General features: G+C 41.0%; 1 protein-coding gene across 1 annotated transcript; it reads right to left on the reverse strand.

Moving 5' to 3' along the window:
- Positions 1–14,880: 14,880 nt before the first annotated feature.
- On the reverse strand, positions 14,881–24,560 carry LOC128933436 (cell cycle control protein 50C-like). The gene is made up of 7 exons (XM_054270428.1): positions 24,129–24,560; positions 23,228–23,338; positions 22,015–22,116; positions 20,574–20,664; positions 18,035–18,172; positions 16,827–17,036; positions 14,881–16,066 (listed from the first exon to the last, which is right to left on the reverse strand). The coding sequence occupies exons 1-7, from the start codon at positions 24,339–24,341 to the stop codon at positions 15,876–15,878; spliced, it is 1,056 nt and encodes a 351-aa protein (XP_054126403.1). The 5' UTR covers positions 24,342–24,560; the 3' UTR covers positions 14,881–15,875.
- Between the last annotated feature and the right edge of the window lie 120 nt (positions 24,561–24,680).

Here is a 24,680-nt window from a genome sequence, read left to right on the forward strand (position 1 = left end):
TCTGTCCAATAGATAACCTGAAAGGACACAGATGATAATATTATTCCATCTAACTCAAAATCATAACTGCATTTTAAGATTAGTGGGAAGTATTAATACTTAGCAATACCTACTCCCATCTTATACTCACTAGAGATTAATGAGCATTCAAAGAATGAGCAAAATCTGCAATTAGAAATCATTTGTCATTTGGATGGTGTCATTGATCAACATCAGCTTTCAGCAGTTGATTTGATATTTGATTTCTATGAAAAATTATTTATTTTCTATTCTTAGTAAGTATCCACAGAAAGATCCTTCAGCTCCCATTCATGTGCACACCCTGTGATCATAGACCTGACAGGGGTTGTCCATTTCTGAGCTCCTTTCTCAACAAAATTCACATAAGCATGCTTAATAATGGTGAGAAAACAGTGTATACTTGGTGTCCTAAAAAAATGCTATCTAAAAGTGCAGTCCAATTCTTGTATAGCCAGCAGAAATTCCTAGTTTGTTAATCTGATATGTTAGTTTGTCTCCTTTGATTCTTCTGGGGAGCCTGGTTTGATCATGTTTCCAGATATGCCAGGTGCCTAAAGTGAGATTGAAGGTTTCTACATGAGGAAACACTGCAGCTACAACAAATAGAAAGATGTTCATGTCATTAATGATTTCCAATATTTTTGGAAGAAGTCAGTTTTTATAAGTAATAATAATAATGGGGAAAAATTCTCTTAAGTCCTCAAGGAATGGAGTTGGAATTTTTATGCAGGTTTTTCATCTTCACATGACTTATGAAGTGATGGAAAATGATGCATTGCCTCACTGCATTATCACAAAGCATATTTATCATGGTTTAGTTTGAATGACAAATTTGCCATTTCTTTCTCTGTTATTAAGATTTTAAAAACCACAAAACCTAAACCAAAATCAAAATAAAGAGATGAAATAAACGATGTGAAACAAGCAAAGTAGTATAATTAGATGTACTGTTTAAGGAGGTATATTCATTGAAGCAATGAAATTATGTTGCTTGAAGAGAATATAAATATTTTCCCATTAACCTCTCATTTCTTAGGTGTTTTTAACATTCAAAAGGATCTGGCCAAAGAAGCACAGGAGCTGTTTTGAGATCTTCAGTGTCATGGAGGTGTCTTCACAGCTGTACACCAGTAGGGGATGCCAAAAGAAAATATAAAAGTCATCTTGTCCCATGAGCATATACCTCAAGGTATTTCATACCTTGGTCTTTGAATTCTGAAGTTAGAAGGCTGAAAAAAAGAGTATTAGTAGATAAAAAATTTTTAAAAATCACAGAATAATCACTACAATGTAGTGATTACTAATGAAGATACAGTAAAACTTTGTAATGGAAGAAGCAGACTACATTATTGGTATGCAAGTAGTGCTCTGAAAAATTTGAAGATAATAGGACTATTCCACATAATAAATAGTAGGGTTGTAAAGAATCAGCCAATATGTATCATCACAGTAAAAATATCCTTTTATTTTTTTCTTTATGGAAGTATCTAGGTTTGTATTTATGAGTTAAGCCATCACAAATATATATTAATTCATTGACATTTCTCTCTGAGTTTGGCAATTGGTTTATAGGTTGCCCTATGATTTATGATTTATCATTTATAGCATATCACTTTTAATACATTTTTCTAATTGAAGTTCTATTTATATACCATATGGTAATTAAAACAATTACTTTTATTAAATGATGTATTGGGTTGCAATGTCATTTTGCTTTATGTTTGTTGTTTTTAACATAGCTTTTCTTTGCAGCATTAGCATTCTGTGGTGCAGTTGCATTAAACTAACAGAGCTAGGCAGGCATTCAACCAAAAGACTTCAGTCATATGATGCTCAAAACTGTGAAATGTCACTGCTCTGTTCCAGCAGTAGAATTAATTGCCATCAATGTCAGCAAAGCACAGAAGTGCAGCCTCTGCCAAGGCTTCTCATGAATCTGCTTGGGGAAGGAAGGCAGGTGGAGGCAGGCATGAGAGAAGTGCAGTGGAACAGCTGTCCCAACACATGTGTCCCTATCAATGGTTTTGGAAGCTGGTTGCACTCCCTGACCTATTGTGTTTGCTGGGAATGTCCTGATGAAGGCAGGAAATGATGCATGTGACTCCATGTTCTCAGAAGGCTAATTTATTATTTTATAATACTATTTTATATTAAAGAATACTATACTATACTAATGAATACAGAAAGGATACTTACTAAATGCTAAGAATCTAATAATGAAAACTTCTGACTCTTTCCAGAGGCTCGACACAGCTTGGCCCTAATTGGCCAAAAGAGTCAAAACAACTCACACCAGAGTCCAATCAGGCAATCACCTGTGGGTAAATAATCTCCAAACACATTCCACACAAGAACAACACAGGAGAAGCAAATGAGATAAGAATTGTTCTCCTTTTCTCTGAGGCTTCTCAGCTTCCCAAAAGAAAAACCCTGGGTGAAGGGATTTTTTCAGAGAATGTGAATGGTACATCTGACCTGCCAGTGACTGCAAAATTTTGCAGTCCTGTTTTCAGTGGAGGTTTGTAGTGTCTTAGAGGGAGCTCTGTCAATAACAGAGTAACATTCCTTAGCTGCAAAGTCTTGAAAAGCTGTCTGCTTTGCATCCCGTGAACTGAAAAGAAATTTCCATAGCAATTATTAGGAGCAAGTGAGGAATGGCTACAAAGAAGACAGAGCAGAGGGTATGTTAAATGTGTGCTTTGTAGGATCAAAAGGCAGACAAATTCTGCACGTTACCTGTAAGAGGCAATAAAGAATGTAATTGAGAGCCTGATGCAAATAAACAAGAAAAGCCAGTGATATTTTGTGTTCCTTCATATTTCAAAGGGACTGAAACCAACCTTACTTTAAAAGTCACGTCTGCTCTATCACAGTAAACTCAGTTTAAGGGAGAGATGAAAAAGGAACAGACATCACTGGAAGACACAGTACAGGTAGAAGAGTTTGAAACCAGTGTGGAGTGTTATACAGCATACACTAAAAGGAAACTGATCAGAAAAAAAATAAGAACAAAGGGCTTTTACAATTACCTAAAGGTCAAATTCTACCATTCAAAGGCTTGGGCAGAGCTGACACCAACACCACAGGAACATGTGGGGTTTATTATGTCTTTGTTTTGCCTTAACTGTGATTCTCTCCTCCTTATGTTGTTCCATTTTCTTTTGAAAACTGAGAAATCTTTCTCTTTAGAGGCTCACTAAGTTGAGATCCAGGGAAATCCATCTCAAAGCCCCACCCCACAGATCCCCTGACAAAGCCACAGAGTGCATGGGAACTGAATCAGGAATGTATAATTTACATTCACAGCAGTCTAGTAGGTATCAGTACCTTGAACAGGAGCTCATCCAGACACAGAAACAGCACCTTGTCCTGAACTGGTTTGTGATGCTCAGTCTCCTGACACATCAGTGAAAACTCTGATTGCCAGGAATCTTGTTGAGATCCATTGAGATCTGTTGTTCTTAGCTCCTTTTGTGAACACAAAACAATATTCGGTATCAGAAATAACAGCATTGTAAAATACAGACAGAAGGGTAAACTCACTTCTGTATGTAAAACAATATTATTATTTGGAATCCATTCAGGACTGCATTTGCAGAACAAAAATTAGAATATTCTCTAGACACTGAGACAAAATACTTCAAACAAGCCTCTGCTTTTCTCTTCAGGTTTTACAATGACAATTGTAGAACAAAATACCCAAACAAAGAGAAAAAAAAAACCCCAAACCCTGGCATTCCTAAGTAATCTGTATTAAAGACAACTTTGTGCAATGTTACTTCAACAGTTATCTTTTTTTCTCAAAATTAAATGGGATCAAAATTCTGTACTTTGATGTGAAGGAAAAAGACCCAACATCCTTACAAAATTCCAGTTCCTAACAGGAGATTATAACAAATGGTACATCAATTATGCTTTCTTAGCAAAATACAAATAATTTATGCTTCTATGCATATTTTATAGCATTTTTCCCAACATAGTAGGGGAAGATGAAACCATAATCACAAAGTATTGGTTTCTGCATAAAGCAAACAAACAGAAATGAATGCTGATTATTAAACCAAACGTCTCTCATGAAACCAAAACCTCCACTGGCAGCCTTCTCACTCCAAACAGTGGCAGATGCTAAATTTGTCAGCATCAAAAGACTGAAATCATTACTGATTATTTCAAAAGTTTTAATTTCTTTGCATCTGTATCAGATTTTAAACTCACATAATAATGACACAGTCACATGATATCCAGTACTAATACAGCTGCCTGCAAGAATGAGTCCCAAGATGATCCACTGCATCCCAGCTGAATCCTCCTTCATAAATTGTGAAGTGATGAATTTCTTTGTGGGTACAAGCAGACAGAGGTACAAGGAAGCTGTTTTCCTATGGGAACACTGTTACACTTCAGGGTTTGATTTTTTAAAAATAACTAGTTATGAAACTTCACAATTTTTCAGCATCTTGGATGCAGAACATCTCGGATCCAGCAGACTGACACTGAGGAGCTGCATCTACAATTTTACTCTGTTTCAAAAAGTCTTTTTCCCCCTTTCATTTTTCATGGTAAGATAATCTGACAAAGTCACTGTTTTCAAGTTCTGTAGTTCTGCAGTTCTAACACAAATATTTTCAGATTTTCATTCACATAGTTAAATAAATCCTTACCTGGCATTCCTTTTTGTGTGTCTTCTGACTTAACCTCAGATGCTTTCCATGTCTCCTAACTCTGAAGCTGCATCTAGAACCAAACACAAATTTAAAATTTAAAAAAAGTTATTTTTTCTTAACTGATCCCTTATCTGCAAACACATGCACAAATAATATATATTCAATACTTGTTTAGAAGTACACAGTAAATATGATTACATATAATTAGTTACATCTAGTTAGATGCCATATGTAGGTCCAATTCAATATAGCATTACTAAGTTTTGCAAAATGAAACCAAACTCTTATTCTCACATAACTTGAGGAAAAAACAGCATGTGAAGTCCTAGTTTTTCTATACAACCAATTATATAAAAATACCACTGTTTTAATCAGCTTTTCTGTAGTACACCTGCACTGAAATTTACTTCCTCACAGCATTTACATGGAATGTAAATGTAAAATGTAATTCCATGGAAACAAGTGGATTTTGTTACCATGATTTTGGAGGTTAATTAGTAAAGTAAAATTGTGACTGTATAAACTGTAAAAATATCCAATGGCAAATACTTTAAAAAATCCAGTAAGTAAAAAGTTGCCTGAATTCTGAATGTGGGTTATTGCCTCTTAAAAATAAAAATAAAATTTTTGCTTTCATATCAAAGAAGTTCAGCTCAGAACCTAATTATTTATACAAAAACCCCACTTTATACTGTGTATTATGATGAGAAATTATTTTACATTTGTTCAGTAGCATAACTTATTTTCAAATAAAAACTGTCTTCAAAAGACCTCAAAAATAAGCACACCACAGACTTTGTATTCTTCCTACTAGAGAAGGAAAGTGCCATTGCCTGGAAAATGTTAGGATCAATTCAGTGTTTTCCTCACAGGCCCTTAATTCACCAGTGAGGATCACACATGTTACATAGGGACAACTCAATTCTGGTATGAGCCTGAAACTTTAAAATGATACCACTCCCTCACAGGAAAAGAATATATTTTGCCCAAGAGCTCAGCATTATCAAATTGAATTAATTATAGAAAATAATCTTTCAGCAGCTGAGAACACTTAAAATTACACCTGACACATTCATACTACATTTACTTCTATGACAGAATCACTGTCACCTGTTAGGTTGGTGTGGGAAGTGCTGACAGAAAAAGTAAGTTTCAGAAGTCCCAAATTACAAAACTTAGCCTATTTACTTACACTGTGTGAGACATTCCATTCCAATCAAACGCCCTAAAGGCAAAGAAATATGAAAATGCCCAACAGGCTTGGGCTCTGCCTTCTCCTTTTCTTACCTCCCTTTGAAAAGCAACTCTTGACCTTGTTGGTTAAGACTTGGCTTTCCACTGGTTGCCTGAGGTGAAGTTACAAACTTAGAAATCTGAATGATAAATTCCTCAAGCTACAGCTTAAAATACACTGGCACAATTACAGTTTATACATATGTCACAAACATATTTTATGAAAAATCCTTTCATTAGGTTCTTTTCTCCTGAGAAGCTGAGAGGCCTCAGAAACAAAATGTAAACAATAATTACCTGCTGCTGTGGAATATAACAGGTGGATCTGTGATTGGTCTCCTGTGGTTGTTTTTAATTAATGGCCAATCACAGTCCAGCTTTCTCAGACTCTTTGTCAGTCACAAGATTTTATTATCATTCTTTTCTATTCCTTTCAAGCCTTGTGATGAAATCCTTTCTTCTATTCTTTTAGTATAGTTTTAATATATAATTTTATTTTAATATAATATATATAATAATAAATCACCCTTCTGAAATATGGAGTTAAGATTCTCATCTCTTCCCTTGTCCTGGGACCCCTGCAAACATCACCACATACATATGTTAAGCAGGTCTTGTATTTAATTCATTTTATCAGTAACAAGAACATGCAGAGATAAAATCTTATCTACAGCTTTTCTTAGCTCATCAGCTTCACTCAGGATTAATTTTTATTAACTGCACAGCCAGAAATGACAATGCATGAGGAAAACCTGCTCAAAGGCCTTCCATGATCATTGCTGGGCCTCATGTCAACAAGCTTAAAAGACAGAAATCTGACTATAAGCACTGGTGTAAGGTGTAGATGATGACTCACTGATTATTTTATTGGTTTTAGTGACTCTAATTTCAGTTTCTGGCTGTCCCACACTGGGATGGCACCACACAGGCCGCCAAAGCCAGCCCATGCATTCAGCTGTCATCGAATTCCACAACTTGGGAGCACACCCTGCCACCCAGCAGGATGAAGTGGGTGGCAGTGCCTTTCCTTGGAGCATGTCCTTGGCACCCAGCACTGAATCCCTCCTTCTGCCCAGTGCTGGGGACACGGCCCTGCTGTCCCCTGCTGCTGTGACAGATTGCCAGCACAGCCTCTGTGGGGAGCAGGGTTATTAACTGCAGATGTTACCATTGTCCTGAGCTGCTCTGAAGCCTCTCTCTGCACTGTCACTAAGTGCCACATTTCATCTCATAGGCAGCACAGTGGCTCCACACTCTCCCCCCTAATTAACTGGTTAGGACAACCAGTGCTATGGGCAGGTACTGCCTTCCTTACTTTTATCTCTTGACCATTCTGGTTTTTGGACACATTTAGTTTTCCAGTGTTTTCAGGTTCATTGTCACTTATTATACAGCCTAGAGACAGCCCATGGATTCATATAAGTTATCTGAGAAATCTCAAGACCTTTCAACCTAATCTTAAAGCCTGAATCCTCCAGCATTATAACTGGTGATGCAACAGTCTTCATTACAGACAGGAACTGCCACAGGGAAAAAAGCAAATAACTTTGGGTAGCTGGGTTTGACACAGTAGAAAACTTCATTTTCTTCACAAGCTTTTTTAATTGTTTCAGTTTGAGAGGGATAATTTTAGGCACTTTACTGCAAAGGGACAATAACTGCAATTGCATAGGAGTATAACCAAGGGGCCTCTTTTCATCTTGTTTCATGCTGTGTGTTTTTGTTCACAGAGTACATAGTACATACTCAGTAAATACTAGATATTTTGGTTAGAGCTCTCTGAAAAATAAGTTTTCTAGGGTATGAGCTATTTTCACAGAATCACAGAATGTTCTAAGGTGGAAAAGACCTTTGAGATCATCAACCAACCTATGACCTAACACCACGTCATCAACTAAACCATAGCACTGAGTGCCACATCCAGTCTTTTTTTAAACACATCCAGGGATGGTGGTGACTCCACCGCCTCCCTGGGCAGAATATTCCAAAGCCTAATCACTCTTCCAGTGAGGAATTTTTTCCGAACCTAAACTTCCCCTGGAGCAGCTAAAGACTATGTCCTCTTGTTCTGCCCATTGCCACCTGGAGAAAGAGACCAACCCCACCTCACTGCAGCCGCCTTTCAGGAAGTTGCAGAGAGTGATAAGGTCACCCCTGAGTCTCCTTTTCTCCAGGCTGAACATCCCCAGCTCCCTCAGTCATTCCTCACAGGGTTTGTGTTCCCAGCCCCGCTCCAGCCTCGTTGCCTCCTCTGGACGCGCTCGAGCGTCTCCAGGTCCTTCCTAAACTGAGGGGCCAGAGCTGGGCACATCACTCAAGGTGTGGCCTCACCAGTGCCAGTACAGGGCCAGAATGACCTCCCTGCTCCTGTTGGCCACGCTGTTCCTGACACAGGCCAGGAGCCTTTGGCCTCCTTGGCCACCAGGGCACACTGCTGGCTCATGTTCATGTCAGCCAGTGCCCCCAGGGCCCTTTCTGCCTGGGCACTGTCCAACCACAGTGTCCCCAGCCTATAATGCTGCAGGGGGTTATTGTGGTCAAAATGCAGGACTTGGCACTTGGATTTATTAAACTCCATCCCACTGGACTCTGCTCATCCATCCAACTGATCCAGGTCTCTCTGCAAAGCCCTCCTGTCTTCCAACAGATCGACACACTCTCCCAGCTTAGTGTCATCTGCAAATTTACCAACGAAAGGCTCAACACCCTCATCCATGCCATCAATAAAACATTGAACAGAACTGGCCCCAGCCCAGAGCCCTGGGGGACACCCCTGGTGGCTGCCCCCAGCTGGATGCAGCGCCCTCACCAGCACTCTCTGGGCCCGGCCATGCAGCCAGTTCCTAACCCAGCACAGAGTGCTCCTGTCCAAGCCCTGGGCTGCAGCTTCTCCAGGGGTGTGCTGTGGGAGACAGTGTCAAAGGCCTTGCTGAAGTCCAGGTACACAGCATCCACAGCCTTTCCTGCATCCACCAGGTGGGTCACCTGGTCATAAAAGGAGACCATGTTGGTCAGGTGGGACTTACCTGACCCTCTTAAACCCATGCTGGCTGGGTCTGATACCCTGGCCACTCTGGAGGTGCCATGGGATGGCACTCAGTATAAACTGAGTTGTTTTCCTCATTGGCTCATCTTTTGACACACGGGGACAGTCTGGTCCTGTGCCTTCAAGAATTCTGTTCTGAAGCATGTCCATCCTTCCTGGACTCCTTTGTTTTTAAGGGCTGCTTTCCAAGGAACACTCAAAATAAGTCTCTTGAATAAGCCAAAGTCTGCCCTCTGGAAGTCGAGTGGGGAAGTTTTGTTGATGCCCTTCCTTGCTTCACCAAATATTGAGAACTTTATAATTTCATGATCACTGTGCCCCAGAGGGCCTCCAACCCCATATCTCCCACCAGCCCATCTCTTTGCAAACAGCAGGTCTAGCATAGTCCCTCCCCAGGCTGGCTCACTCACCAGCTGTGACAAAAAGTTGTCCTCCACACACTCGAAGAACCTCATGGATGACCTCTTCTCTGCTGTGTTATGTTCCCAGATGTCTGGTAGGTTAAAATCACCTACAAGAACAAGGGCTGGTGATCCTCAAACATTCTCCAGCTGCTTACAGAATAAGTTGTCCATCTCTTCTTCCTGGTTGGGTGGATGATAACAGACTCCCAGTAGGATGCCTTCCTTGTTGGCCTTCCTCCTCATTCTTACACATTCTTACTTGATTTTATCATCAATAATCTCAATTCCCACGGTGTTGAGAGCCTCCCTAACACAAAGAACCTCTCCTTCACCTCTTCTCTCTCTCCTGTCTCTCCTGAAGAGCTTGTAGCCATCCAGTGCAGGACTCCAGCCATGTGAGCCATCCCACCATGTTTCTGTGGTGGCAACTACATCACAGCTCTGCTGCTGCACCATGGCCTACAGCTCTTCTTGTTTGTTACCCATGCTGTGTGCATCAGTGTACATGCACCTCAGCTGGGCTGCTGATTTCACTCCTGTCTCAGGCTTACCACCCTTGGGCCTGCTTCCAGACAGCCCAGCTGCATCCCCTTCCCCCTTCTAAACTAATTTAAAGCCCTCTCAATCAGCCTTGCTAATTCATGGGCTAGAATCATTTGCCCTTGATAGATGAAGCCCATCTGGCTCTAGCAGTCCAGGTGCTGTGAAAATTGCCCCATGATCAAAGAGCCCAAAATTCTGCCAATGACACCAACCCTTGAGCCAATTGTTGATAATGTGGGGTCTCCTGTTCCTTTCATCATTTATCCCTGCCACCAAGGGGACTGAGCAGAACACAACCTGTGCTCCTGTCCTATCAACCACTTGATCCAGTGCCCTGAAGTCCCTTTTAATTGCCCTGACACTCCTCTTTCCAGTCTCATCACTGCCAGCCTGGAGTATCAGCAGTGGGTAATAATCAGAGGGCTGAATCAGCCCAGGCAGTCTCCCAGGGATATCCCAAACCTAGGCCCCAGGGAGGCAGCAGACCTCTCTGTGGGATGGGTCTGGTTGACACATGGGGCCCTCTGTCCCCCTCAGAAGGAGTCACCCACTAGGACTGCCCTGCTTTACTTTTCAATGCTAGAGGTAGTGGTCCCTCTGACAGACCAAGTTATTGGGAGGCTCCCTGGACAGATAATTTTCTTCTACATCATCTGGCTGACTCTAGATCCAGGGCCCCATTCCTATTCTGAAGTGGCACCTGGGTAGGTGATGGGGGCCAGGAGGAATTTTTATTACATCCTCGAGTAGGGAGCCATTTCCAGTCCCCTTCATCCACCAGGTGCCCTCCTTCTGCCTGATGGTAGGAGACAGGGGAATCCTCTCTCTCCTGGTGGGCTTTTCTCAGGGATGGAAAAGTGACACTCCACCAATCTATTTCCCTTTCACTTTCCCTAATACTCCTTGGTCTTTCTACTTCCTCCTTTAGTTTTCTCATTCATTCATGAACGTGAGCAAAAGCAAAACAACCCCCACTCTTCAGGAAACCCTGCCTGGCTTCCATAACCCAAGGAAAAAGCAGGACCCAAACAGAACAAAAAATGTTCCACAATCCCTCTTTTGGAAACAAGAGATCACCAAATTGAAGGCAGCTGCCCAAGGCACTCCCAGCTCATAACCAAATTATTCTTGGAATTGCAGGGAATAATACAATTACAGAGAACCCAATCAAAACACCTTAGCTCAAAAACTATGCACTGTAGCTCAGACTGCACTGAAAACCAAGAGACTTTTCCTTAACTTGGCTGCTGCTCAAAATCATATGGGCTTTCCAGATCATGTGTCAGAATATCCCATCATCTTGAGCAGCTCAGCCAAATTTCTTTGCCTCCCCACCCAAGAGCAGCACCAGTACTTCCTCCCCTTCCGCTGTTCCCCTCATTTTGCGGTTTTCCCCTCATTTTGTGGTTAGAGGTTTTTCTCAAATCAGCTGTTTCAAACCTACTGCTCCCAGTGAGGATAGACAGCACCTTATGTGACAAAACCAAATGCTCTCTCCTCTTTTAGATCTAACTCAAATCCAAATTGCTCTGCAACTTCTCTTTATATTATCAAGGCTCACAAAGCCCTCCCTTCCCTGAACTGCCATCTCTGGCTTTAGAGTTTCATTTCTCAGAGTAAGGAGAGGAAGATTTTACATTGCAGTGCATCACTACAATAAAACCATCCAAACACTAATATTAATAATCTGCATCTAACACAGTTGTTAATATAAAATAGATGCAGCATGTAACTATTTTTTCCAGATTTTATAGGTCTGTGATCATGCTAATCTGTTTCACATGAAGGACTCATCCCTTTATTTTTAGATGAAAGCAAATGTCTGTGATTAGAAACAGAAAAACCAACTAAGGCAGACAAATACTGGACATATATTCATGAGACTGTAAAGCCTGAAAAAGGCTTGGAAAAATTCTCTAACTGAAGTGCTACTGAAATATTCTGTAACACCTGATTAATTATTATGTCTCTCTTTCAAGATATAGCTATATCCATTAATGAAATTTAATCCTAAAAGGAGCTGGCAACCAAAACCACTACAACAGTTTTGACATTAAAATATATATGTCCCCTACACCTCCCTGTAATTTAGAAATGAGATTTAAATTGCAGATCTGTTTTTCATAATAATGGTTTCTTATCCCCTCCAGATATTTTTGCCATAGTTAAAAACTGAACTAAAGCATCCCAGAAGATGCTCCCATATGTAATTGCAATCTTCAAAATGATAAACAAACACCAGAAACATATATTCCATTTGGCTTATCTATTTTAGACCATTTTTACCATATAATTTTAGATTACATCTGTTAACAGGAATCCTTTGTCCAGTTTTCCATTTACTAAATATCCACCCACCTCCCCCCCCCAAAAAAAGGAGTAAATAATGTCCCCCTTTATTTATCTGTTCTAAGTAAAAACATGAAGAAAACAAAAAAGCAAACAAACAAAGAAAAACAAACAAAAATCCAAACCAAAACAACAATCAAAAAAACCCCCAAAAAACCCTGACACTTTCTAGTACTGTCAGCATCTATGACATCATTAATTTCATTTCACCAAACCTAAACCTCATTTCTGACATGCATCTTTCTTTTGTTGAGAGTGAAGGAAATGGCAAAATTTCATTTAGCTCAAAGGGACTGAAAATGCAGCAATGATGCAAGAGAAGGCTTTAGGTAGCTGGTAACAAAGGAACCAATAATTTAATAATTTTGCTGTGTCAAGATATTACAAATAATGGCAGTTAGTATTTTATGGCTTTGTGTTATAGCCCCCATAGTGCTGCTGTTGACTTGAGACTTTTCAGGTACAGCTCAATGTCATTCAGCAATTGTAAACCCAGACACCTTTGCACTGAGTTGTCAAATCTACATAAGTCAGTCTCTCTGAGAAAAGAGCCCACTTACTATTGGTCAAAGTATGATTAATAGATAAGCTAATTAAAATTCTATTTTGGAAAGCTTTACCAAGGCATTTTTAAATTTTTTTTCTCTTTACTCAATACACATAATCTTAATTCATAAAATCAAATGCCCAGGGCCAAGGCAGCACTGTGCCAAAGACACAGTACAGGTCCTAACACTCCAGGTATTCTGAAAGCAGTTTGTACCTCAGGAAAAATGCAACATCTCTGGTTGCTTCAAAACTCTGCCCTCCAAACCTCAGTGTTGCTTTCTCTGATCCAACTGACCTAATGATCTCCTAATAGCCAGGATAAATTAATTCAAAATCCCACTGTATATTTGCCTGGACCTGCGCTTCCTGCTGCTATCAGCAGCTAAGAAAAGGGGACAATCCCCTGGGACCTGGCACAATGAGAAGCAGTTCATGATGGCTTTTACCATCTTTCTGTTAGCTTAGGCCAGTCCTTCAGCCCAGCCTCTCACTTCTGTTCCAGCCCCTGCACAAAGGAGAATATGGCAGCAGAATAAAGGAATTCAACAAATATTTCGTGTAGATAAAGGAGTATTCCCAGTGTGAGGAGCACACCTGCAAAGCTTTCTTGAGAAGGTACAATTGTGCCAGCTCTGGCACAGGGGCAGACTCACAGTGTGGCTGCAGCGCTGGCACAAAACGAAGCACAAAAAGGTTGCTAACACTTATTTTCTAGCCTTTTGAGCAAGGCAGATTCTGTCTGCTAGGAGGAATTAATCAGACCTGCCATTCCCATTGCTCTGGTGTGGGCAGCACCATCCTGACCCAGCCAGACACTGCAGAGCTTCTGAGAGCTAACAACAGAAACAGCTGGGCGTGAAGCAGGAGCTTCCAAGGACACTGCTCAGAGAGTACCAGAAAGATGTAAGGCATGTTTAAAGCTGTGGTAAGAAGAAAAATGGGATTTTGGGTTTATAAACAATGTCTTAGACAACTTCTGGAAAAACAGACAGACTTGTTTGAAGACAGGCCTTCTCTATGGAGGGGTTTGAAGACAATCTACATTTCAAGAGAAGAGGCTCCTGCAAAAGCCTCTTGGAGATAATGAGCAAACACTACTTGCTGGGCTATGTTTTATAGATAACTTTTTTCCTGATAGACACTGACTCACTGAAATGCATACCTCATTATTAAGTCTCTTTTAACTAACTTTTTTACCAGATGCTTAATGAAAAAATGAAATCAGTGACAATTGCATCGTGACTTAGCCACCCCTATCATTTCTCAAAAATCAGTTTCTCAGACAATAAAAAAAAAACACAAAAAAGAAAGAGAAAGAGAAAAATAAAGAAGTTCCCATGGTCTGTTAGGAGCCAGAAAACAAGTTCAGCTTTGTCACGAAATCCCATCAGGGCTTTCCAGAGAGCTGCATGGGATTACATTTTCAAAAGGACTGAAAACATTTAGGAGCATGTCCCACTGATAAAAGTGATTTAAACTAACAACCTTAAGCATTGTTGCATGTCCTGCTTCATGCTCTGTCTTGTCCAGCCCAGTGAGGGGTGGGGTTCTTGCACAGCTCCTGACAGATCCAGTGCAAGGTGCAGTTCTGCAGCTTCAGGATGGAGGTGACTGGCCCCAAGCAGGAAGAGCAGAGGGGACAGGAACCTTTCCTGGCCAGCACAAAGCACTGGTGGGGCAGGATTGCCCTCCCAGGCTGGGCTGGGAATAGAGCAGCTCCCCTTCTGCTGCTCATGGCTCAGCTTCAAAGCAGAACTTCAAGGAAACTGCACCTCCTGTGCTGCCAACCCCTCCAGCAGGGGCCATCTGTCACAGGTCACCACATGCCCAGCCCCAGACACTCAAAAGCAGATGCCATGACAGTGGCTGGCAGGCTCCCTGTGCCACATCCCTTTCTCCTGCTCCAGTCTGTGGTTTCTTTCTTGTTCTAGTGAGAAGGCTTTTTAGGAGAGAGGCAAGGCACACAAAATACGTATGAAAGTAATTGAAGGTGTTTTATTCCACTTGCACTTTTACAACAGAAAAACTATTTTAAAAAATTCACATCTACCATGGTATGCTTGACCTAAATTCTTCAGTGCTGTTCCTTCATTTTGTGAGACTAGAAATAAGTCCAAAATGTGTAAAATTTTGAACTGAAACAAAAATTGATGAACCTGTTCATGAACTGCAGTATTCACTTTAAATTGATGGATTTTCTGGTGTTTTGTTTTTTATGGACAATAAATTACCATTCTGTGTCGTTTAAGAACTTGTGAATTTTCACATGGGATAGGTAGGAGTGCAATTTTGGTCTAATAGTTAAATTAGGTAGATGGTTCTGCCAAAATATTTTTCATTAAAGGAGCTTTTTATTTAGGATTTCTATTGAACCATAATTTAAAAAAATGCAAATAAGTGATTGGATGCCCTCCAGTTCTCAGCTGCTAGATAAATCAAATAAATTTGGTCTAACCAAACTCCAAACTCCTGATAAAACCCCTGTATTCAACCACAAATCAGGTGTCAAACTGGAGTGAATGCATTGGTATAAACTGGGTGCTTTTTCAGCATAGCTGAAAAAGGTATATAAAACCCAAGCCAAGCCATTAAGCACATGTATGTGGCCCACAAGCAGATTTTAGCAATAAGTTCTACCTACTCAAGCTTCTTGTTGGATCAAGACTTCACTTTTTACCCATCCAAAGCTCCATTCCAGTTAAGAGAAACATTCTCTGAATTATGGGCTGAGTAAGAAATTAATATGGACCCTGACTTCTGGCCAGATATTGGTACCACATAATTTCTTTGCCATTGCAATTCTAATCTGCTGTGCTATCTGCTGTTTGAAACTCATCTCACTACAAGTTTCCTAGGAAAAAAATACAGGCTCACATGTACATTAATGAGAATGGCATCTCAGGTAAATTTGGTTTCAGATGATGGACTAGCCCTGCCCTTCACTTTGCTTACATTCACCAAACCTGACACTGAAAATAGTCCAGAGCTCAGGGGAAAGTCTGAAAGGTCTGTGCTGCACCTTCTTTGTTCACTGCACACTTCTGTCTCCGTTCAGAAAGGTGAACCTTATTGCTTCTGAAAGTATGTTTTCTTCTTCCTGAGCTTTAAGTGGATGCCAGTTATGACAAAACCTGCCAGGGTTGCTGCTGTGCCAGAAACCAGGTAGGCAATTCCCAGGAATGGGTTACTTCCACCACTCCACACCACGGTTGAAAGAATCACATGCTTCCTCCCCTTGAATTTGGTAACAGGGAAATCTGAGAGAAGGATGTTAAGATTTCACTAACAAAGTGTACATTAACTGCTCAAAAAGTTTTCCAAGGCAGAAAGAGTTTTGAGGTCTGCATTTGCTGCCAAAACTCCTTTAACTCATTGGTGATGTTTTTGCTATTCTGGATCAAAAAACCCAGCTGGTTTGGGAGGCGGTAGGCAGCTGGTGGTAAGAAACCCAGTTATTTTAGATACAGTCTTTATGTGCACATGGAAATACTTCCTTTTTCAAAACACTGTAAATTTCAGATTCATAATTTATAGGACTGCTACTGCATTAATTTGCTATGAAAGCTCAGTTAAAAATGGGCCTTTTGGGAAGCTTATCATGATACTCCACATAGTCTCTGTGAGGGTAAGTGCACAGCTCTACCTAATATGTTGTAGCCAGAATGTTATACGAGTTTACCTTTCATCTCTCCCATGGAAGCTTTCAGAATAGAACCATGACAGAACATTTATAACCACATTTCTATCAGTTGAGAAAGAAGAGGAATTTATGGTCATGTTGACACAACTCCTGCTGAAAAAAGGAGTGCTTTAGTCAGCAGAGTTCCCACTGTTGGCTGTGAGGGGACAGATCACCAGCACAAAAGCTCCTGTCAGTCAGGACATGGCCCAATCCCTTGAGGGCTCTCCTGACACAGGAGTGTTCTGCATGGCTTCTTTGCCAGTTGCCCACACAAATCCTATTCACCTCCATGTCACTGTAACTCTCTGGGAGCCCTGGGGAATGTAAAAGGATACTGTAGGAAATCTTGAAAGTGTAATTCCCTGCTGGCAGGCCCTCAGCGAAGCGCCGAACGCGTCTGAGGCGCCGGTAGAGATTCCGGAACGTGGCAAAGGCCGACACTCGCATCCAGATAATGAAGTCATCATTCACATAACCATTGTTCCTCTCATCTTCCTCATCCAACAGGTACGCTGGCTTCTGCCAGTAAGGAGGTCTGGCTGTGCCTGGTCACAAAGAGAAAAAGCAGGAAAGACACTGTCTGTAAAAACGGTGGTTGCTGAGATTCTGGGCCTCACACAACCAACGCGGAATATGAGCTGTGGAAGAGACATGAGATACTGTCCAAAATTATATATATGCCAGGTAACAGCAGCTCCAAACATGTCCACTCACCTCAAACATGAATTTACAGTTTAACAGTACCCAGGGGCTGCTACACATTAGAACCTTCAATGCTACACACTAGAACCTTCTCCTGCAAAGGAGAAACAAAGTGACTTGCACAAGTGAAAATGCTGTTTATTCTGGATTCCTGTCTCTTCAGCAAGCAATATGTTCTCTATAATGAGGAGCTTGCCTTCATTTTTACACATTAATATAGTCCTGTACAATCAGAAAGGCACCTTTTTGCAGCCTAATGGCACAGCCTATGACATTTAGAATCTGTCCCATGAAAACCACTTAGATCATTAATTCTTGCATATTGCACCCAGCTCAGCACTGCCCTGATCCACAACAGGCAGCCTTTAGCCCCAACTCAATAGAGATCAACCATAACAAGGAAACAGCCCTAGGAAACAAGTCTGAAAGAACTAGTGACAAAGGCAGCCTCTCCTGTCTCACAATTGCCCAAGAATCTGCAAAGGCACGAAAGAAAGATGGGATGTGCAATTCTCTTTCACAGATGTTTTCAACAGCATCCTTGCTTTCTCTGGACAGATTAGGCATTACAAGAAAGTATAAAGAAGGGTGTTGATGTGGGCTAACTTCAGTCTTCCAAAGCCATTTTTTTTCAATTTCTATGGTCGCTGATGAAAAAAGTTAAAAGGTAGTATTTTGGCTAAATGTGCCTTCTGCTATCAGTCACCCTCTAAATCCTGCTTCTTCAACTTGCTTTCTTGCTATTTCTCCCAAACGTGATTTTTCTGAGAATGGGAGACATATGAAGGGGGAGATAGGGAAGCCATTGAAAGATAAGGACCACCAGCAGAACTATTCTTACCTGCAAATGCAGCAGAGAGATTGGATGACTCAGGATTGCGAAATTTCACATTTTTGTCTGTCCACCAACTGTTTCCAGTCTTCAGCAGTGGCACTTGAATCACAGATGAGTTATAATTATAAAACAGATCAATAGTATCTGCAGGGAATACAAAAAGCAACATCTGTGAGTCAAAGACAGTCATTCTAATTGCCAGCATGACTAACAAAAATATGGCACATTGAAGCATCTTTCAAGTGGATAGAAAATCTGAACATCCCAGGTGTGAATGAAGCACTGCACATTTCACTAGAAGAACTAAGGTACCAGAGTCTTAGAACTACTGAAGTTTTAAAGACTGAACATTTCCTACCAATCTCTCTGTATGTTGTGTGTGCTTCTCATGTCCATCATCTCCTGTGGGACCACCTTCTTTGCAAAGCACTTTCTGAGCTCTCTAGCTAGTTACAGAAGTTACTGTTCCAGTTTCCCCTAGAATTTCTTTGACAGTTGTCCCAAAACTTTGCTACACATGATGTGTTTTCAGGGACTAAGGTAGAGATAAAAGCAGAGTCAAGGGAATTCAGTCCTTTGGAAATAAAAATTGCTTTAGTTTTATGCCAGTTAGAGCTTGCTTACCAACTGGACACAAATATTTTCTTCAATAAAAAACCATTTAGTTAAAATTGTGCCTAACCATGCTGGCCAGTTTCAGTGGGTGAACAGCCCTTGTTTTTATCCATTACTATTCTCCTATATAGATTAGTTTAACGTAAGGCAAAAACATTATAGGATGCATTAACAGCTCTGTAAACCCCCAGGCGGTCAATGGGATGATGGGCAGGGACAATCAGATGATACAGATGGGGAGGGGTTGCCTTTTAGGAGACATGAAAAGCACAACTCATCTGCATAAGCATCAATGAAAACATACTTTTTCTTTTGTTTCCTTCTAGAAAACCTATGTTCACACAGCTCCTTAAAACTCTTCTGGGAAATGTTCATTTTGTGGCCCACCACATCCCCAGCTATTTGTCACCACTTCATTAATAGGAATTGCAATGCTCTGAGCTCTGCCTGCTCAGCTGCTTGTCTTGACTCTCCCTCCCAGGCTCCAGAACAGTGTGGGCTGCACACAGCTGGGCTCTGCTGGCCTGAGTCCAGGTCTGAGTCCAGGTCTGAGTCCAGCCCAGTAAATCCCACTTCCAGCAGCAGGTGGGTAAGCAGGCAGACGAAAGTCAAATGGATCTTAAAGTTACTGAATGAAACTGGCTTTCACAAGTCCCCTGGTGTGGGTGGTGCAGCTGCTTGGAAAGAGCTGCTGCCTTCTCAAAACCTGCTGCATGGAACAGGTTAAAAAAAGGGTGAGAGCAAGGAGTAGAAATTGGAAGACAAAAAAGATGGGGTAGTGGAGAAAAGCCTGTAGTTTTTTTGTTGCTTTTCCTTCCAAAGATACATTCTGAAATCTCCCAAGTGTATTCAGAAACAGATTATGCCCACTAGATGACTACAAAGATCAAATCCACGATCAAATTAACACTATGCATGCTTCCAGCATTCTAGAACAAAAATGAAACTGGGCAGATCCAAAGATCCAAAGTAATGCAGAGAATGTGGAGAGTCCCTCCTTCTAAGCCCATGATGGTGGGAAGGCAAAATCTGGGCTCTCCCATCACGGTATAAGAATGTGCTTTTTAGCACATTGTATGAAGAAAAGACTCTTTTCCCCACATGAAAGTATGGAGAGATCAAAATGTTCAAATTGTAGATATCAAGCAAAGGCCCCCATGCTAAAGTAAGCAGAGGTTAAAGTAGCTGTGATCCTATGAGAAGTTTGAACAGAGGAGAGAAGAGTGATGAAGATCCTGTGCTGCCAGGAAGAAGATGATTTCAGATACAAATAATGAGAAAATTTGCCTTTAAATAGCTCATCTTTAAAACAATACCCCATAAGTTGACATGGCCCATAAACACAGCTGTGGGAAAAGCTTGTGGAACATGGGAGTGATTTCACGACTGCAGATTTCCCCGGGCAGCTGCTATTCGTAGAAATGGAGAGCCAGGAGAGAAATGTTTTCTTCTAGAGAAGTTTCCATAACATTAACAACAGAGACTTCTCTCCCTAAGTGAATGAAGAAAGACTATTCTAGCCAGGAAATCTCAAATTATCAAACCAAAACCACAACACTCTCCTTCTAAGAACATGATTGTGGGAAGGCAGAATCTGGGCTCCCCCATCACTGTACAGGAATGTGCTTTTAACAAGGAAGTACATGAAATCTGTTGTATCCTTGTTTCAAGAGGGCCTAAATTCCTCACTCCTGCTGTACACTCACATGGAAGAGGGCCTTAGAAAATGAGAAATCTCCCTGAGTTTCCAAACAAGGGCCAAGTTACTAAACAGTAGGAAGCAGAGCCTCATGTTCATCAGAGCAGCATCACCAAACAAAGCCTTTTATGGGAGAAAGTAGAGGCCTTGCAGTAGCAGGTCTGCCTGGCCTGAGAGAAGGGAATAGTGTGAAGAGGGAGTCAGGAAGAGGCAGAGGAAGGTCCCACGTACCATTGAACATGCTGTTGGCAATGGCCCCGCACGGCGCCATCGGGGTCCCGTTCCTGTAGGTGCTGAAGGGCGTGCAGTAGCTCCTCTGGATCTGCATTCAAGGCCACACAACAATCAGGCACAGACCCAGGATTTGGTTTTAACTGGTGTCCTCCCATGCCTTCTTCTGAAAAGCCACTGAACAATTAAGTCTCCAGTACCTTTTGGTCACATTAGAGAGGCATCAAATGAATGGGTCTGTAGTTCAGGAACACCTTCCATATCTAGGCACAGAAACTTAAGGGCTTCACCAAATTCTGCTGCTGACTTGTAAGCTCTAGACTACAAAAAACAGGTTTGGGGATCTGCTATTGTAAAATGGCTACAACTGAAAATGCTTCAGTGAAGCCTTGGTTTACCCTAGAACATCTTATTTCACCTTCTTTTTAATTCTGACCTGGGCTGAATTAGTGCTGGAGAACAGCAGATGTAGCTGGCCAAATTACTGCAGGTCAACAAGGCCAAATCTTGATGTATGAAGATACAGAATGAAAAACAGAAGTCCACCTCAGCTTTACCACATCTTTCCTACCCCATTTTATAAGAAACTATAAATCTTCAGGTTTGAACATAGAAACATTTCCAAGTAACTCCAATGAGCTGTGTATCTGATTGGCACAAAAGCCAAAAGCAGCTGCATCTTTATGCAAACAAACAAGCTTACAGGACACCTGGAGAGTTTTAAGAAGCATTTTATAGAAATGAGAAACATGCCTTGAGAGTTGTAAGAAGTATTTTATAAAAACAGATTACCATGGCACAACCACCACATATACTGAAAGGACATGTGGACTATGTGTATATTAAGAAATGCTACTTTTAAGCCAAGAACATATGCTTTAGATTTGTAAGTAAAAGCCTGAATGCCATGATTGCATTCTCCAGTTTCCTTATGCAGGTCTGCTGCAGGTGATGATGTCTACTCCCTCTTCAGACTTCTGAATTGCATACTTAGAACGCTACATGATCACTTCTTTCAGAACTAACCTTTTCCTGCTCCTTTTCCGCTTCCAAAGCCAGATGGAAAAACTAAAGACTTAGAATAACTTAATTCCCTAGCACAGCTTAAAACATTTCTGGCTAAGAAGACTGACAACACAAGAAGGAAAAGTTTTCTGCACGTTTATTTGAAAAAGACAATGTATTTTTAATCAGCACTACAAGGTGCAGGTTTGAGAACTGCAAGACAGGACTGACATCTTTTATTTACCCCCCACCCCCTTCAACCTTCCTCTCTTATTAACTTATTAGGCATAATGGCCTGAACAAGCATAAAAGCTATGACCAAAGACTGAAAATCTGTACTTTATTACTCCCTAGAGCCACTTAAACACACTTATGGTTCTCCATATGGTCAAAGGCACACCTGCTGCTGATCTTACAACAGCAAAAGAAAACTCACATTTACATTTCGGCCTAACAGCTGCGCGTCACTTCTTGATTTCACATACCGACGATGGTTTTGATAGAAGTTTTGCAGACCATAGTACATAAAAACATCACCCTAGAATCCAAGGATAAATGTCTTCAATAAGGAGAGTTCATGAAGGCAATGAGAAATCTTATTAGTTGCTAAAAAAGAGGGGAGTACTCATATTAAAATGACTGTAACTACACCCTAAGCAATACAGCAGTCAGGGGCTAGAATCTAACCTTTACCCTAACTGTAAGTTTTTATGTTTTGGCACACAATTAAGCATAGTTTAAATCACTAAACAAAACCTGATAATTATTTTACTCAAGATGGCATGGCTGGCCATGAACTTGCAATGACTATGAATAATATTGCAAAGACAGACACTCATTTTCCATAAAAGAAGGTGCACAAAAACCTTCACATTAAAAGAAGAATCGTGGACAGGCAAATCATGCATGAAAGGTAATTATGCAACTATAAAAACCCATTACTCAGTTAAATTAACTTCTCATCTCAAACATCACTGTAATCTGAAGAATTACAAAGTATTTTAACAGCCTTCTCAATACTGAAGAATCCTAAAGTGACTTTAAATTACACTGTCATTTTAAGGGATCATTTATTCAGTACTAAATATAAAATCTCTTTGGCAGAACATGAAGCATTTTAACAGTCTCAATAATACGACCTGGTAGTTTAAGGAAGGAAATTAAGGATATTTTTTCCAAAAGAAACTTCAGAATCACATTGCTAGAACTTGAATTATTTCAATGACCTTGGGGATTAGCAGCACAACTCTTGGAAAATGACTACAGGGGTCTATTTATGTAAAGTGGTCAGAGCTTCAGATTTCCTTCTCACTTGAAAGTTTAGCAGGGCAGCAACAACCAGTCTCAGGCCAAGGGCAAGGCTTTGCCTCTGATTCAGAGAGAGAGACAGAGAGAGGTCACCTCCACAATCAAACACCATCTCCTCCACCCCCTTCTTCTCCTTGGGCACCTCCCAACCAAGGGGCCTGGTTGTGATTATAAATAACAAAATGAACAATACAGGCAAAAGTGTAAAATTTTGAGCATAACATCTTCTGAAAAAGTACAAAGCAAATTTAGTCAGGAGCTCCACAGAACAGAATTACTGTCTTTTATCATTTAGGGATATAAGTAACAGGTGGTATGAGCTGGTTTTTGCACCCACTTACCAATATATCTTCCTTTAGAGTGAAATTAATCGAACAGTGGCATTCCTTATTCCAGTTAGAGGAGTTTTCACGGAGCTTTGTGCAATCTGAGCATTTATCTGAATAATCTATCTGTCAGAGAAGCGAACAAGAACAAGCAAAGATATTGTCACAAAGAACATGCTCATAGGAAAAGGTTAGTGGTTTAGGTTCAAGGCTTCTCAGAGCTGTTCTCTTCTAAGTGACCCTGGACTGGCAAAAACATTGTTGAAAATGAAGAGGCAGAGTGAGGACTTGGCCTCAATGAACAACCACAAAATTTATCCCTATCTTAAAGCTGGTTTAAAGCCTTTTGGTTTGCAGAACTTTCACGTCTGCTCCTTGGCAAAGGAATGCTGAGTGAAGAACACTCCTGCATCTTGGGCTGGCTGACCAAGCAATGCTTCACAAATCCCCTCATGCATTATGGCCCACCCCACTGAACAGCCTGGGTGTAGTGCTCAGTGTTGGCTCCAAACAGGAGTCTATTCACAACACCACAGGTCTGAATAACCTTTTCTGCAGGAGGGATTTAAACATTAGGACTCCCTGTATTTCAAGATTTTGCCCAGCAAACATTTATGTTCTCATAGTGTCAAACACTCTCTGAGGGATTTGCTTATTTCCCTTCAAAACCCCAGAAGATAATGACAACATTTTGGCAGTAATTATCACCCACATTTCAGATATTACCACCCAGTGCTCAGATTTTATTGATGCCTCTGAAGATTTGTACAGGAATACCAGCTGCTGGACACATGTCCAAAGCATAAAGCCATTGCTATCATCTTTACTCAAAAGCAAAATCTCAAAGCCTTTTCTCTCCAAACCTGGCCTGGTTTCTACTTTAGAGAATATCAAAGAACATCACTCCCAAACCAACCTGTACTTCTCTGACGCTGTTTGCAGACAGGACAAGGCAGACTCCCACAGTGAGGCAGAATGCCCCTGTCAGAAAGAAGCTGGAGAGCACAGATCCAATGGTGAGCTGGGGCTTCCAAGCTGGCAGCCTCTGCTGTTTGAATGCACTGTTATCTGGACACCTGGAAGGTTGGGCTTCTCCTTCTCTGGGAACAACACTTGTCTTGTTTTTCATTTTCTTCTTGGTGAGAGAAAGGAGTAATATCCTTGTGCTGGAGAGTGTTTCAGCTGAGATACTGTCTTTATTGTTGGGAGACTGTATTCGTTGCTCAAACTTGCATTGTGGTGAGGAATTACTTATTAACTAGATCTCTCTCTTCCTTGTTTCCTGTACTTGTGCCTGGATCCCCACGATCAGCTTGTGCCAATCAAGTGATTGTGTACTTTGATCAGGCTGTCCAGTTCATTCCTCCTGGAAAAGCTTATTTTTCCTGCTCCACAGCTCATTAGGATTTGTTATGACTTATTAATTTGCAGGGACACTGGCAGCTATACTGGGACTTCAGTGTAATTT

The sequence above is a fragment of the Melozone crissalis genome, unplaced genomic scaffold, assembly GCF_028551555.1.
Source record: "Melozone crissalis strain CALT ecotype California unplaced genomic scaffold, PUWL_Pcris_2 ptg000009l_1, whole genome shotgun sequence".
NCBI lineage: Eukaryota > Metazoa > Chordata > Aves > Passeriformes > Passerellidae > Melozone > Melozone crissalis.

Bases quoted from the DNA above. Each gene is read 5' to 3' on its own strand.
- LOC128933436 (XM_054270428.1), bottom strand. From the start codon at position 24,341: ATGAAAAACAAGACAAGTGTTGTTCCCAGAGAAGGAGAAGCCCAACCT. The intron at 23,339-24,128 runs GTTGGTTTGGGA...CTTCTCTGACAG, and splicing joins ACAGCGTCAGAGAAGTACAG to ATAGATTATTCAGATAAATG. The intron at 16,067-16,826 runs GTATCCTTTTAC...TCCTTCTCTCAG, and splicing joins CACTTTCAAGATTTCCTACA to ATTTCCCTGTTACCAAATTC.